This window comes from Panonychus citri, unplaced genomic scaffold (genome assembly GCF_014898815.1).
Source record: "Panonychus citri isolate SS breed McGregor unplaced genomic scaffold, ASM1489881v1 Contig00140, whole genome shotgun sequence".
NCBI lineage: Eukaryota > Metazoa > Arthropoda > Arachnida > Trombidiformes > Tetranychidae > Panonychus > Panonychus citri.
The window spans coordinates 2,369,340-2,385,538 of NW_026515545.1; the positions used below are offsets into that span (position 1 = coordinate 2,369,340).

General features: G+C 33.2%; 5 protein-coding genes across 5 annotated transcripts; 4 read left to right on the plus strand and 1 right to left on the minus strand.

Annotated features, from left to right (window-relative positions):
• The first annotated feature begins 345 nt into the window (after nucleotides 1-345).
• On the plus strand, nucleotides 346-2,937 carry LOC128394665 (tubulin beta-4B chain). The gene is made up of 2 exons (XM_053355018.1): nucleotides 346-956; nucleotides 1,489-2,937. Exons 1-2 carry the CDS (start codon nucleotides 632-634, stop codon nucleotides 2,499-2,501), a joined length of 1,338 nt encoding a protein of 445 aa, XP_053210993.1. The 5' UTR covers nucleotides 346-631; the 3' UTR covers nucleotides 2,502-2,937.
• A 1,479-nt stretch (nucleotides 2,938-4,416) lies between these two features.
• LOC128394666 (tubulin beta-4B chain-like) lies at nucleotides 4,417-7,086 on the plus strand. The gene is given in 3 exon segments (XM_053355019.1): nucleotides 4,417-5,025; nucleotides 5,647-5,721; nucleotides 5,724-7,086. Coding segments are annotated over 3 exon segments (1,335 nt in total). The 5' UTR covers nucleotides 4,417-4,700; the 3' UTR covers nucleotides 6,659-7,086.
• A 1,532-nt stretch (nucleotides 7,087-8,618) lies between these two features.
• LOC128394670 (signal peptidase complex subunit 2-like) lies at nucleotides 8,619-9,454 on the plus strand. The gene has a single exon (XM_053355024.1). The coding sequence runs from the start codon at nucleotides 8,797-8,799 to the stop codon at nucleotides 9,349-9,351; it is 555 nt and encodes a 184-aa protein (XP_053210999.1). The 5' UTR covers nucleotides 8,619-8,796; the 3' UTR covers nucleotides 9,352-9,454.
• Nucleotides 9,455-9,596: 142 nt separating this feature from the next.
• LOC128394664 (putative uncharacterized protein DDB_G0282499) lies at nucleotides 9,597-12,980 on the plus strand. The gene has a single exon (XM_053355017.1). The coding sequence runs from the start codon at nucleotides 10,015-10,017 to the stop codon at nucleotides 12,205-12,207; it is 2,193 nt and encodes a 730-aa protein (XP_053210992.1). The 5' UTR covers nucleotides 9,597-10,014; the 3' UTR covers nucleotides 12,208-12,980.
• A 55-nt stretch (nucleotides 12,981-13,035) lies between these two features.
• On the minus strand, nucleotides 13,036-15,291 carry LOC128394668 (membrane-associated guanylate kinase, WW and PDZ domain-containing protein 1-like). The gene is made up of 4 exons (XM_053355022.1): nucleotides 15,055-15,291; nucleotides 14,666-14,893; nucleotides 13,631-14,319; nucleotides 13,036-13,502 (listed from the first exon to the last, which is right to left on the minus strand). The coding sequence occupies exons 1-4, from the start codon at nucleotides 15,140-15,142 to the stop codon at nucleotides 13,257-13,259; spliced, it is 1,251 nt and encodes a 416-aa protein (XP_053210997.1). The 5' UTR covers nucleotides 15,143-15,291; the 3' UTR covers nucleotides 13,036-13,256.
• Between the last annotated feature and the right edge of the window lie 908 nt (nucleotides 15,292-16,199).

The following is a 16,199-nucleotide window of genomic DNA, read 5'->3' on the forward strand; positions in this document are numbered from 1 at the left end:
TGATGATTGGAATATAAGGGAAGGAAGAGAGATTTTCAATTAAATCAAAAGTGATGGAGATCATCAAGTTAACAACAATTAAGACACAAAAAGAAAGAGACAAAAAACTCGACAGAGAACAATAAATTACCGAAGTTAACTGAATATTTAAGAACGAAAAGATTTTCAATGGTTGAAATTAAACCGAAAAAAGAATCGAATGTTTTGGGAGAATAGTGTGAATGTAAATCGATAGATGGCGACGAAGAGAAAAGAAAAGAAGAAAAAGGGAAAGAAAATGACGTTACCCTTTGGGTGTGGAATGAAAAAGAATCACTAAGCTCTTTTATCTTTGCTTCTTATTCAGTTCATCACATTGTCAATTCTTTCAAGTGATCGTTTTTTACTCGTTTCTTATTCTTATTTTAATTATTCTTCAATCATTTCATTTTATTCATTTATTGTCTCTTGTTGAGTATCAATTCTCTTTTTCTCTTCTTCTTCTAATTCTTAAATTTAATCGATTGTCATTTTTTGATTTTTCTTCTCTTCGTCTCTTGGTCCCTCTTGGTCTCTCTTTCTATTTTCATCACTAGTTTTCTCGTTTATTCTATTTGGAAAAACAAGTTGAATCTTTTTCTTTTATTTTAAAATGCGTGAAATTGTTCATCTTCAAGCTGGTCAATGTGGTAACCAAATTGGTGCCAAATTCTGGGAGGTTATTTCTGATGAACATGGTATTGACCCAACCGGTAGTTATCATGGTGACTCTGAATTACAATTGGAAAGAATCTCGGTTTACTACAATGAAGCCTCAGGGGGTAAATATGTTCCAAGAGCCATTTTAGTTGATTTGGAACCTGGTACTATGGACAGTGTCCGAAGTGGTCCATTTGGTCAACTCTTTAGACCAGATAACTTTGTTTTCGGACAATCAGGTGCCGGTAACAATTGGGCTAAAGGACATTATACTGAAGGTGAGTTGAAGAGCAAGAAAGTGTTGATAGAAGGGATAAGGTAAATGGAGTAGAGCTGAGGTGATGATCACCGGCTTAGTTTAAAAATTTGAAATGTTCTTTAACGTCTTTTTGGGTGTGGCTAAGAGAGCATTTTCTTTATTTTAATGCGTAAGAATAAGTTGCAACGAAAGAATTGTATCAATGAATGTTTCATGGGATTACATAAATCGATTTGTCATGTTGCCAAGCTATTGAACCTTATTCTAATGCTTGCTATTGGTCAATTGATTCTAAATACTGTCTGGTAGTTAAGGAGATTGAGAGGTAGAGTGCATAGAGAAGCAAACAGAAAAAGATGTGAAGAAGGGAGGAAGAAGGAGTGTGAGGCACTTTTAATCTGCCTTAAAATAAAATTAAGTAACTGCGATCTGGTCTATTTCTGACTAATTGGTAAGGGCGGGGCATTAGATGATGAAATTTCCTTTGTTTCCACTTTTTCTGGTGTTCTGATGTATGTTTTCTTTTCGCACATCCAATGTTAATTTCACAGGTGCTGAACTCGTCGATGCCGTTCTCGATGTTGTTCGCAAAGAAGCTGAATCCTGTGATTGTTTACAAGGTTTCCAATTGACACATTCATTAGGAGGTGGAACTGGTTCTGGTATGGGAACTTTATTGATCTCAAAAATTCGTGAAGAGTATCCTGATCGTATAATGATGACCTTCTCAGTTGTTCCCTCACCCAAAGTGAGTGACACTGTTGTCGAGCCTTACAATGCTACTCTATCGGTTCATCAATTGGTTGAGAACACCGATGAAACTTTCTGTATTGACAATGAAGCTCTTTACGATATTTGTTTCCGTACTCTTAAATTAACCACCCCAACTTATGGAGATTTGAATCATCTTGTATCTGCTACAATGTCTGGTGTCACAACCTGTTTACGATTCCCTGGACAATTGAATGCTGATTTACGTAAATTAGCTGTCAACATGGTTCCTTTCCCTCGACTTCACTTCTTTATGCCAGGTTTCGCTCCTCTTACTAGTCGAGGATCTCAACAATATCGAGCTCTTTCCGTTTCCGAATTGACCCAACAAATGTTTGACTCTAAGAATATGATGGCTGCTTGTGACCCACGACATGGTCGATACTTAACTGTTGCTGCTGTTTTCCGAGGAAGAATGTCAATGAAAGAAGTTGATGAACAAATGCTTAATGTTCAGAATAAGAACTCATCTTATTTCGTTGAATGGATCCCCAATAACGTTAAGACTGCCGTTTGTGACATTCCTCCTCGAGGTCTTAAAATGTCTGCAACCTTCGTTGGTAATTCAACTGCTATTCAAGAGCTTTTCAAGAGAATCTCTGAACAATTTACTGCTATGTTCAGAAGAAAAGCTTTCTTGCATTGGTATACTGGAGAGGGAATGGACGAAATGGAATTCACTGAAGCTGAATCAAACATGAACGATTTGGTGTCTGAATATCAGCAATACCAAGAGGCAACAGCCGAAGACGAAGGAGAATTTGAAGAAGAAGAACAAGCTGAACAAGCTTAAAGAGAAACTCTTGATTTAAAGAAGTAAAAAAGAAAAAAAGACAAATGAATGAAGTCAATTTATTCTAAATCATGAAAAAAAAAATTTAATTCAACGTCATTATTATATTGATAAGAAGAAATCGCCCCTTGTACTTTTTTTGTTCTTTCTATTTTCTCATTTTTTTTCTCCCTTGTCTCTCTCTCTCTATCTATCTCTCCCTTTTCCTCTCATTATTCTCAACCCACCTCTACCCATCTCATCTCCATCATATTTTCACCTCAAAAAATTAGTTGTTATCAAGACTTTCCCTTTATCATTAACGAGTAAATCACTCAAATGCACAATGATGAAGTAAAAATGTGATGATTATAATCAGATGTAGAAAAAAACAAAACTTTCAGTAACAGTAATAAAACGATTAATTGAAATCCTATCAACAATTTAACACATAAAATTGACAACTTTTCTCGTCTACTTTAACTACTATCCAAATTTATCAATTGTCTGCAAAAAGAAAATCAAATTACAATGTAATCAACAATTCGCGACAATCACGTTAACCATTTTCTAGAACAAGTTTGAAATCGATGATCCTTTTCATGACTATAATAATAATAAGAGAAAATCATTCATCTAGTTGACTAATTTCCGATAACTTATCATGAAACTTAATTGCTGTAGATGAATAAATGTCGATTCTTCAAGAAAATGAATAATCTGAACAATCTTCATGTTGAGACATTTGATATTCTTGATAAGATTCATTCAAATGAGTTAATTGTCTTCTTAAAATGATCTTCATGTAATTGATAAAATTAGTCTGGTAAAGTTCATGTAGAGATGATAAGAGGATCCAAATCAATTGATTCGATTTGATTAAGATGCAAATATGAATCAACAAGAATCTTCTTCAATTAACTCTTTCGTTAATCAGTGTGAATACAATTAGTTTACTAATATTTTCCATCAAGTTGTGATTAGTATTTTTTCAATGTTTTCGTTTAGTTTTGAGATTTTTTTCCATCTACATTGTCGATTATCATCAACTCGAACTTCGTCCATTGATTTTTCGAATTAATTATTCTACTTTGGACTTGAAGAGATTGGAATTGATCAGTTATCGTATTTAGTTGAAGAATAACAATCACTAATTCCCTGGAGATACGAAAATTAAGAGATACATTTATTATTAAAATCTTCATTTATTAATTTACTATTCATGTAGAAAAGTTCAATTAGCTAATGAATCGATCTTTAGTTCTGAGATTGGGAAAAGAAATGATATTAGTGGATTAATATTCAGATCGATATTGAACTTTTTCTTTGTACCTCAGAAGGGAAATTGATTTCGAATGAGATTTCGGTTTTTGACCTTTAATTAAAGCTCACATTTATTGAAATTCTCAACTTTAGATTATCTAATCCATGGCGTTTATATTGGTTGTTATGAACTTTTTCCTACATTTCAATTTAATTAATCACAGAGATTTTATCAGACCAGTTAAAGATTTTCCATCTTATCCTTTTGTCTTAGAACGCTGTTAATTAACTAATTACGTAATTCATTGATCAACATGTTGGTAAACCAAAATTTCCGAACAGTTTCATTGATTCATATTATCTTTTGATTTAGTTGTTCATTTAATTAATTACCATCGATTTTAGATACTTTTTATCAAAATCGAATGGAAAAATCAAAAAACGTCAGATTTGATTCATTAATAACATGAAGCTCTTACAATTGATAGCGACGGAGTTTGGCCTCAGAGACAATTCAATTCATTGTCATGAGAATTCATGACAATCATTAAATCGAAATTTTAAATGTAAATCGATAGATGGCGAAAGAAGAAAAAGGGAAAGAAAATGACGTTACCCTTTGGGTGTGGAATGAAAAAGAATCACTAAGCTCTTTTATCTTTGCTTCTTATTCAGTTCATCACATTGTCAATTCTTTCAAGTGATCGTTTTTTACTCGTTTCTTATTCTTATTTTAATTATTCTTCAATCATTTCATTTTATTCATTTATTGTCTCTTGTTGAGTATCAATTCTCTTTTTCTCTTCTTCTAATTCTTAAATTTAATCGATTGTCATTTTTTGATTTTTCTTCTCTTCTTCTCTTGGTCCCTCTTGGTCTCTCTTTCTATTTTCATCACTAGTTTTCTCGTTTATTCTATTTGGAAAAACAAGTTGAATCTTCTTCTTTTATTTTAAAATGCGTGAAATTGTTCATCTTCAAGCTGGTCAATGTGGTAACCAAATTGGTGCCAAATTCTGGGAGGTTATTTCTGATGAACATGGTATTGACCCAACTGGTAGTTATCATGGTGACTCTGAATTACAATTGGAAAGAATCTCGGTTTACTACAATGAAGCCTCAGGGGGTAAATATGTTCCAAGAGCCATTTTAGTTGATTTGGAACCTGGTACTATGGACAGTGTCCGAAGTGGTCCATTTGGTCAACTCTTTAGACCAGATAACTTTGTTTTCGGACAATCAGGTGCCGGTAACAATTGGGCTAAAGGACATTATACTGAAGGTGAGTTGAAGAGCAAGAAAGTGTTGATAGAAGGGATAAGGTAAATGGAGTAGAGCTGAGGTGATGATCACCGGCTTAGTTTAAAAATTTGAAATGTTCTTTAACGTCTTTTTGGGTGTGGCTAAGAAGGCATTTTCTTTATTTTAATGCGTAAGAATAAGTTGCAACGAAAAATTGTATCAATGAATGTTTCATGGGATTACATAAATCGATTTGTCATGTTGCCAAGCTATTGAACCTATTCTAATGCTTGTTGTTGGTCAATTGGTTCTTAGATGCTGTTTGGTTACCAGACTCTTGTAGTTAAGGAAATTAATAGGTAGAGTGCATAGAGAAGAGAAGAGAAGAAAGAAAGAAAGACTGATGTGAAGATGAATGGTAAAAGAGAGGAAGGAGTGTAATTTAATTTTAAACCATTTCAAAAGAAAATTATATAATAAGCTGATTTTCTAAGAAGTAACGGAGTTTGAAGATCTGGTCTATTTCTGACTGTCTCTTAGCATTTGGGTGGGGCAACAGATGAACTTTTGTCTGGATGTTTATTTCTTTGTTAATCTTAGTTTATAATATTTGTTTTGTTCATTTCCTTTTCATTTATTTTTTCTCAACAAATCTCCATAGGTGCTGAACTCGTCGATGCCGTTCTCGATGTTGTTCGGAAAGAAGCCGAAGGCTGTGATTGTTTACAAGGTTTCAATTGACACATTCATTAGGAGGTGGAACTGGTTCTGGTATGGGAACTTTGTTGATCTCAAAAATTCGTGAAGAATATCCCGATCGTATTATGAACACTTTTTCGGTTGTGCCCTCACCCAAAGTGAGTGACACTGTTGTCGAGCCTTACAATGCTACTTTATCGGTTCATCAATTGGTTGAGAACACCGATGAAACTTTCTGTATTGACAATGAAGCTCTTTACGATATTTGTTTCCGTACTCTTAAATTAACCACCCCAACTTATGGAGATTTGAATCATCTTGTATCTGCAACAATGTCTGGTGTCACAACCTGTTTACGATTCCCTGGACAATTGAATGCTGATTTACGTAAATTAGCTGTCAACATGGTTCCTTTCCCTCGACTTCACTTCTTTATGCCAGGTTTCGCTCCTCTTACTAGTCGAGGATCTCAACAATATCGAGCTCTTTCCGTTTCCGAATTGACCCAACAAATGTTTGACTCTAAGAATATGATGGCTGCTTGTGACCCACGACATGGTCGATACTTAACTGTTGCTGCTGTTTTCCGAGGAAGAATGTCAATGAAAGAAGTTGATGAACAAATGCTTAATGTTCAGAATAAGAACTCATCTTATTTCGTTGAATGGATCCCCAATAACGTTAAGACTGCCGTTTGTGACATTCCTCCTCGAGGTCTTAAAATGTCTGCAACCTTTGTTGGTAATTCAACTGCTATTCAAGAGCTTTTCAAGAGAATCTCTGAACAATTTACTGCTATGTTCAGAAGAAAAGCTTTCTTGCATTGGTATACTGGAGAGGGAATGGACGAAATGGAATTCACTGAAGCTGAATCAAACATGAACGATTTGGTGTCTGAATATCAGCAATACCAAGAGGCAACAGCCGAAGACGAAGGAGAATTTGAAGAAGAAGAACAAGCTGAACAAGCTTAAAGAGAAACTCTTGATTTAAAGAAGTAAAAAAAGAAAAAAAAGACAAATGAATGAAGTCAATTTATTCTAAATCATGAAAAAAATTTAATTCAACGTCATTATTATATTGATAAGAAGAAATCGCCCCTTGTACTTTTTTTGTTCTTTCTATTTTCTCATTTTTTCTCTCTCTCTCTCTCTCTCCCTTTTCCTCTCTTCCTCTCATTATTATTCTCAACCCACCTTTTCTTCCTTCGGCTACTCCACTAATATTTTCTCCTCAAAATTCTAGATGTTATTAAGACCTTTCCCTAAATCAAAGACCAGACACTCTCATCCGTCCCCTTGATTCCCTTTGCCTTATTGTAATCGGTTGAAATTCAATTCTAATTTCACCTTCTAAATAAAATTGAGTGTCTCAAACTCACAAGTAAGTTATAAACTGCAAACACATTAATGTTTTGTAAACTAAAACAAAGTCTCAAGAGGTTCGAGATAATCTGGCCACGTTTACTTAGCAAAGAGTGAGAAAGATGAGATGATGAGGATGCGGAAAAGTTAATGAGTTTATTTTTCTTCTTTTTCCATATCAACTCAATTTTCACACCAAAAAGTGGAAACATGAAGAAGAATAGAAAAGATTTTGTTCTACTGTGTTGACGATCTTGATAAACCCGTCAAACAGGTCATTCTTTCTGGCGGAGATTTGTATTCATCTGAGAAGATGAAATGATGATCATGAGTCTGAACAATTTGTTTAAAGAATTTCTTCTTGTTCTCTCTCTTCTTATCCAACAATAGCATCAAAGAAAATGAATGGATGAACTAAGAGAAGAGGGAACGAACTATGTCGGAGGCGGATGAGGATAAAGAAGATGAGGAGGATGATAAGAGAAAAAGAAAATAAGAAAAGACAAAATTAGAGAGAAAGAGAAAAACCAAATATGGTTCAATAGAAATGGCGGATTTTCGCCACGTTTACCGAGGGTAATGTTAGAAAATGAGCTTGTCTGGTAAGATGAAGATCAACATGATGATGGAAGATGGAAGATGATGATTAACGTCATCTTGTTCTTTTCAGGGAGAGAAGATGATGAGAAATATTAAGCAACTTAAGAATATGAAATAATATCGTTGCAGCGATTTTTCTATTGTTAATCAGTAGATTTTTATCGAACACAACCAAACCGAATTACAATTGAATAGAAAATTTAAAAATAGTTCAATCAACTAATAGAGAAGCGAAAAAAATATTCTCATTACAATTTATTCCTCAATTAACTGTAATTATTTTCGTTAGAATTGAATAATAAAAGTTAACTTTAGTTTCCATTTTGTTTTTCTCATTCTTTTTATTGTTATTCAAATTGTTCATATTAATATTTACTCTCCCACCTTCATCCTTGGCAATTTTTCCCCTGGTTATCGTTAGAATCATTTACTTTTCCAATAGTCTAGGATAATAATAACCTCCCACTCCATTAATTGAACCAGAATTCATGATAACCTTGTTCATGTTACCTGATTACGATTTTTTGTCTTGACTACAATTACGATTTTCTGGTAACCACCCAAACAGTGGAAAGTTTGTTTCCATCTGACAAATTGATTCCACTGAAATCAGGAGATATTCTAATCAATTCGTGTGAACCTTTTTTTTTCTCGCTCATTTATTGATATTTTATCACCGCGAAGTATTTTCATTCATTCATATGGACCAGAAAGATTATCGTCTCGATTATTGTCCCATTGACTGGAAAGAGAAAAAATTTCAACCCAATAGATGGAGACACTTTATGGATGACCATCGATCTTCCGAGCGATTTTTTCATTGAACAAGAAAATCGATTCTCTTGAAAAAGAAAAGAAAAAATTGATTTTGAACTGCGCGCATTTTTTTCTTCATCGACGAATTAAAATTCATTTCAACCAATAGCAATTCGACACAAAGACTTTTACCCAACAGGGGGAGTTAGTTGTTCTCTCAGCTGCCAACAGTATAAACTTTGAGCTCTTTAATTGTGATTGTCTTGAATTGTCTAGTTTTCTTAATTGTTGTTAATTGTTTCGTGTTTTCTTTTCTCTTGTATTAGAATATTTAACAATCTTTGATTACACTTTGATTTCTTGTTGTTGTGTTCACTTGAAATTATTTTAGAATGGAACCGATTAAAATTGACAAATGGGATGGAAGTGCATTGAAAAACACTTTGGATGACTGTTGTCGTGGAGTTTTAATTGAAAAATATGGTTACACTGAATGTCACAAATTAATGGACATTAGGTTAACCATTTGTACAGCTGCTGTTGCTTGTGCTGCTTTTGCACTGGTTTACGATTATCTTTACGCTTTCCCTGCTTCCAAGATGGTTCTAATCTCATGTTCATCAACATATTTCCTTCTCATGGGAGTATTAACCCTGTACACCAATCTAGTTGAAAAAGGTATCTTTCTGGTAGCTAAAAAGGTAGACCCAACCGGTATCGATCCAACTGGACGTATAACTGTATCATCATGTTTAAAACGTTTCGATGATATTTATCAAATTTGCTTTGAATATAATACCGGTAAAAAAGGAGCTAAAACAAAGGAAAAGACTCTTTCCCGTTCAGTTGCTTCTTGGTTCGATGAAGATGGTCATCTCTTATTCGATTCATTTAAAGCCGATGTAATTCAATTACACAACTCATTGGTTTCCAAAAAAGATTTATAAAACCCTAAACTAAACAAAATACAACAAAAACAAAAAAAAAAAAAGAACAATTTCCAACCCTAATAATAATAAAAAAGAAAATGATTAATTTTTAAATCCAAAATTCTAAAATAATTTATTCCAAAATTTTCATGGAAAAAGAATCTAACCAGCGCCATCTATAGTTGATATCGAATAACTAACGAGCATTGAAAAGAAATGAAAGAGAACCAGATTTATCTCTTTCTCTGTTTCATTCTCTTCTCTTTCTTTTCATCCATTCACCTTTTTTTCTTCTGTCTATTCATTTATCTTCTCTTTCTTTTTCTTTGTCTGTATCTTCTTCAGATCTTCTAGTGTGAATATTGTATATATTCAACATTCTCAATTCTAAACTATACCTTTTTTCCTGTCTTTCTCTTTCTCTTTTCTTTTTCCTCCCTCTTTAAAGAAAATTAGAAAAAATTGTTTTTCTTTCTCTCTAATTTTGTGGCTTTTCTTTTAACCAAATTGTGATTCTAACTGATTCTCTCTCTCTTTATTATGGACAAAAAGAGTCTCATTTATTATCTGATATTTTGATATATATTTATTATTATACTTCTATCATCATCATCATCATCATATATATATTGTGTTTATTTTGTATCTTTGGACGTGTTTCATCATTCATCATCATCATAGATGATGGGAGGAACATGGTTGGATTCAGAGGAGAAAACTAAAATGGCCCGATACAGTAAATATCTTGATCTGGTTCCAATAGCTTTACTCCAAGAGTATGGTGTTGATGCCATACTCACTGCATGGCCATTAAGGCAAATATCAAAGAAACCCAGATTACATCCCTATGCTGTACCTTGGAATGATTCTCAGCATAAGTTTATCTCGCCTCCATATTTGAGAAATGATTCATCTACTATTTCTGTTAATGGAGGTGCTGGTGGATCGGGTGCTAGTAGTAGTAGTAATAATAATAGTACTTCAAATGGAGGAAATAGTGTTAACTTTCTAACAAATGCTACAGGACTTCCCATTCCATCAACATCAACCAACGTTCCAAATTTAACATTAAGCCTGGTAAATAATAATAATAGTAATAATTCTAATAATGTTAATAACAATATAAAAGTGTATAGAAGTAGGGGAATTCTCAACGAATGTAACTATTCAAATTCTTTTAAAAAAATTGATACCCTTGGTAACAAAGGTCGAGTTGTAACTGGTATTCATGGAGCCTTAATACGTCCTGATGGAACTCGTATCAATAACATTCAAACTCTCAATTCAAGGACTCATTTACCAAGTAGCCCATGTTATTATCCGATTCCCGTTTTTTATAATAATTCTGATGGAGGTCCTGTTGGCAGAATAATCAATAATGGTCAACGATATTCTGCTGTTTTCTATCCACCAGTTAGAGTATTTAAAGGTAATCAAACAAAGAGCTTAGAGCAAGATGAGAGAATGCGACGTGAAAAATTGAGAAAATTAATTTTCAATTGTACCGTTGATTTATCCATTTCATCACCACTCACCTGTAAATTACGTGAAAGACTATCATCAATTCTTCCCAAAGTCCCTGTAACCCTTTCTCAAGGATACGAGAAATTCTGTACCACCAGTTTAAGGTCTCAATATTCAGAATATCAACCTTATCATCATAACCATTTACATCCTCAATTTAAACCATCTCGAACCTTGAGATCCAATACATCTCTAGCAGATGAGAAAATATCTTCATCATCATCATCAACATCATCATCTTCATCTAGCTCATGTTATGTTCACCATTATACATTCAGCCGTAAACAGCGTCATAATAGATGGTCACAGATTGAAGATAAGTACAGTTCCAGTCAAAAGCGTTACACCGAAAAGCGAAAATATGAAGAGATTGAAATTTCTTCTGGATCTGATAATTCTAATGACAGTGAGATTAGATTAAATCCAAACTTGGTTAACTGGTCACCGACTCCAGTTATTTTATCGTTTCCAATGATCGATTTTGATGAGATCGCTCAAGCTCAACGAGAAGCCATGTTACAATCCCAGTATGAATTACAGAATCCACCCTATGTAATTTCCTTTGTTCCCGATGAGAGTAAAAAATCCGTGCCGAGTAAAAATTTTTCTGACCTACCTCCATCTTTGGGATACGAAATCATTTTAGAACCAATTAATACACTTGCACAATCAACTGTATCATCCTCACAAGTATCCGTTCTTCAAGAATCGTCAACGTTACCTGGTGATACACAAGTAACTCTTGATGTTGAAAAACGTATAATAACATCAACTATCAATAACACTGATGATATCAAGACAGAGGTTAAAATTATCGAAAAGTCAACAAATGAACAATCTAAAAAGGAAGTGATCCCATTGAGAAGATCTTTAAGGAGAGAGCAAAGTTCAAATAAAAGTGATAATAGTTCTGTGTCCAATGGTACATCTCGATCTTCTAAAAGAATAGAATCACAAAGAACTAATTTCAATAAAACTCCATCGGTCTGTGATATAACCCTTTCCAATGTAACTGATGATAATAATACCAAACCAAGTTTCTCAAAGCAAATATTGAAAACTGAGAATGTTGTGGTTAGACATGTTTCTCCATCAAATGATACAGATATTAAATGTAAACCACCATTCAGATCAACTAGACGAAATGAAGAGAAGATAATCTCATTGGAAAAGACAACAATTAATCTCAGAAAAGTGAATCAACCCTTACGTCAATCTAAACGCAGCATGGACGATGAAGTAATGGTGATCAGAGCCAAAGATGACTTACCTAGGAAAAAGGTTGAAACTGATGATGTTGTTATGATTAAAGTAATGAAAACCTCTAAAAAGCCAAGGTTAAGAAAATAATCAATCTAAACGTTTATCCTCATCTATTAAATTCAATTGATAACGTTATCTTCATCATCTCTTTACTATCAACCATCTCATCATCATGATTCTCATCCAACTTCTCACATCAACATTTCTCCATCAAAACTTTTTCCACCATCGATTCTTTCATCTTCACTATGCCAACATCTTTTAAAATCTTTTCTCTTTTTTTTGCTCGTGAGAATCGTTACTTTTTTCTCATAATCTTTTTCGGAATTCACCAACCATGATGGAGCAAGATCGCATCAAGTGTATGATTTATTCTAAATCCTGGAGAGAGAGACGCATCTTCTAAATACTTATTAATATTTACGAAAAAACCAACAAACAAACAACTAAAAAAGATATATAACTCCGATGGATTGTCAATAATCAATCTCAATTCGGATAAGAAAGAATATAAAATCATCTTATATTTAGATTCCTAAACGAAATCATCTTCAGTTTTAAAACAAAGTGAACAAAATCAACCCCCACAGTTGGACAATTTAGATCATCAACGAAAACAACTAATCTCTTCATCTGTAATCAATCGATTTGATACCAATTTAGAGTCCAGTTTTTTTTCCTCCAAAATATTTATCAATTTTTTTTTCTAATTTACCTGCCATCCTCTTCACCCTCATCCTCATCCTCATAATCATCATTACTTTGTCACCTTTTCTCCTCCCTATCATTTTGCCTTGTTACAAAACAAAAACAAAATGATGCACTTATTGTGCTGATTAAAAAGGTATAAAAACAATTAACCACGAAATGTAATATGCATATATGAACGAGAAAAAAAAATGAGATTGACTTAAATCATTCAACAAATAATATGATTTAATATGTAAAAACGATGAACAATCTTGATGCCGATGATACAGCATTTTGAATGGGAAACCCAAGCACTTAGAGTGAAAGGAAAAGCTTTTGTACAATAATTTATACAGCTTAATTGTAATAGATTTGATTATTGCTCTTCCTTTCACCATTTAACACAATCAACAGAGAAACAATAATCAATTAGACTGTCAATTGGTTCACAAATTAACTTCAACAGAATCGACTGATGAAGAATGACTTTCCAATGAAGATGAATGATGTTCCAATAATCGTCTCTCCTGAAGCCTATCTTTAACCTCTTTCCGTTCACGACTCTCAATTTCCCGTTGTAATTTTCTTCTATAAGCTTCGAAGGCCATAACAATTTCTTCCAATTCTTGTCGATAAAGTAAATTTATCATCGCTTCGTATCCTTGTAGTTCTTGTAGATTGAAAAGTTCAAACTGGAGTGAAAACAAGCGAACAAGGAAATAGATTCAATTTCCGATGAAATGAAAAAAAAAAGAATCAAACATTTGATATTAAAAGAAATGATTTTTTTTTTGGTGAGAATTGAAATCAATTGGATTACCTTTAAGAGATGATCTAATTCAAAAGGAGCTCGAGAATAAACAAAAAGCCACTTTGGTATCTCTTCGGTGAGGTATGGATTCGCTGGAACCCAAACGTTGTGCTGGTGAATTGAAGGTTTTGGTAACGGTAACAAAGTCCGTTTCGGATCACAAATCGCTTCTCTATTGACAATTTGTAAAGCACCATATTGATTGGCACATGGATGCTCATATTGAGCTCGACCAGTGATATGATTAACATAATAAGTTCCATGTATTGAAGATTCAACTCTTTCCCAACCGGTGGGTAGACCCTCTTTCTCTAACGGGTGAGACCAGTGGGTTGTTTTAGTGTTATGGTCAATATAATATTTACGACCTCTCATCGTGTAATCGGTTGACCATCCGGGCGGTAAATCTTCACATGATTGTCGAAAGGAACTATTTTGAGAGGTTAATGAGACTCGACTATGAGAATTGCTATCTAGGTTAGTTTTACAGGTTGGATCGACTCGACTTTGGGACAAAATTGAAGCCAAACCAGGGAACACGATTGTCGGCTGATAACCGGGAAATGTTGTACCAAAAACACCCATGTTACTGGTCGTAGGAACGGTCCGAGTTTCAAGACTTCCATGGGACATAACTCGAGTTCCGTAAAAATTGATCCCATGTTGAGGTTGGTGTTGTTGAAGATTACGATAAGATCCTGAAAACAATAAGCAATCAATAGAAAATAAAGAGAAAATCAAAACAATGATTAAATATCAAATCAATTGATTGTCTAAAATTACTGGAAAATCAATAACTAAATTAGTAAATGACAACACAGATCATTAAAAAGGCTCACCTAAATCAATAATTAGCTTAATTAACAATAACCACTTTCAACCGTTCAAGATGATCATCATCTCGGCTCATTAAATTGTCTAAACGTGAGTTAAATTTAATAGGCAATTATGATAATTCATAAATAACAATCAATATCGATGTTAATTAGAATACAATTAAAAATGTTTCTCTCATAATGAGAATCGGTGAAACAACAAACTTACCAAGATTAGTTAAATTGTTTGCACTGGTGGTACACATGATTCCACTAACTGTTGAACTTGACGGACCATAATTAGGCCTGAATCTATTAAAATCTTTCGATTGCTGAGCTCGAGCGCATTTTTCCGTTAACGTCTTTGGCTGTGAATCGATTGAATCAAAATCTCCATCCGATGATTTCTCTTTTCTTTTAACATTGTGACGATTTAAATTGGTCCAAACATTGGTGACTAATCATTAGAATCGATCATCAATCAAAGGAAAGAAACAACAAAAAAAAATCAAAACAATCAATAGAACACAGAACAGAAAAGCATCAAATTAAATGGAAATTAGCAAATTAACTGACAGCAATCAAAGATTAAAGATCAACATAGATTTGAATACTTACTAGGAATCTCAACTGGATTATCTCGCTTAACGTATTTACCTACCACCGAATCACTGATTTTCCGGTTTCCTTTCTTCTTGGATATCATATCATCATCATGTTAATCTGGATTAAAATTACACAATTTAACAATAAAATCGCAATTCTCACAATTAAACCATCGTCAACAATTTTAATTCACTGTTTACTTTTTTCTTTCTCTTCGTTAAATTAAACTGAGAAATCAACAGTTTATATTAAACAAGTCGCTCCAACTGGTTGTTGGAATGCTCACTAATCAGTAAATTGTTTCCGCCCTTTTTAATTATTATGGTTAACAATTTAATTGTTCAACATGATTATTAATTGTTCTCACCTCCATTTTATCAATTAAACGGTGATTCAGTTACTTGCTATGTAATTGTTTCTCTAACTGGTTAACTTTTCTCTTGATTGAGAAAAAGTCAGGTCAGTTAATTTCCATTACAATTATTAATATAAATTGTGTGTACAATTTACTTATTTATTTAATTTTCTTTACAACAATTAACTTTTCACATTGTTAATTTTTGTGTATTGATAGAAATGTTACAAAAATTACTCTTGATTACTTTTGAGGTAATTTGTGGTAATCATGTTGGTTTGTTGTTTTTTTTTCACGGATTAATTGATTATCTAAAATTGATTAACTTTAAGATCATTAAAGTATCAAGGTTATCAATCAGATGATTTTTGCAGATGATAATTGTTGAAATTATATAAATGTTTATCACCACAATTAAAAGTAATAATAGTAATGATGAGGTAAAATAATAGTAAATGATTGAATCAATGGCGATGTATCAACATGATTCAACATTATTATTTAATCCATTGAATTGTGTAAAAAACAGGAAGTTGATGATCAGCTAATCAAAGGCTTTCGTAATTTTAATCGCTGTTAAATATTAGCATTCCAGTGCCACCGATGAATATTTTTTTTTGTTGTTCTTTCAGATTATCGGTGAATATGCAATTTACTCATTTTTATCCTTCATCTTCAATGAATATGTCCGATTCAAAAGACCAACACTGAAATTATAAGTTGAACTGAGTGTCCATCCGATTCCCTTAACGGCACCAACACCAAGATTCCAAATATTATCTGAAGCTGATCCAATTATCGT

Bases quoted from the DNA above. Each gene is read 5' to 3' on its own strand.
- LOC128394670 (XM_053355024.1), top strand. From the start codon at position 8,797: ATGGAACCGATTAAAATTGACAAATGGGATGGAAGTGCATTGAAAAAC.
- LOC128394665 (XM_053355018.1), top strand. From the start codon at position 632: ATGCGTGAAATTGTTCATCTTCAAGCTGGTCAATGTGGTAACCAAATT. The intron at 957-1,488 runs GTGAGTTGAAGA...TTAATTTCACAG, and splicing joins TAAAGGACATTATACTGAAG to GTGCTGAACTCGTCGATGCC.
- LOC128394668 (XM_053355022.1), bottom strand. From the start codon at position 15,142: ATGATATCCAAGAAGAAAGGAAACCGGAAAATCAGTGATTCGGTGGTA. The intron at 14,320-14,665 runs GTAAGTTTGTTG...TATTGTTTTCAG, and splicing joins AAACAATTTAACTAATCTTG to GATCTTATCGTAATCTTCAA. The intron at 13,503-13,630 runs GTAATCCAATTG...TTTTCACTCCAG, and splicing joins AATTAGATCATCTCTTAAAG to TTTGAACTTTTCAATCTACA.
- LOC128394664 (XM_053355017.1), top strand. From the start codon at position 10,015: ATGATGGGAGGAACATGGTTGGATTCAGAGGAGAAAACTAAAATGGCC.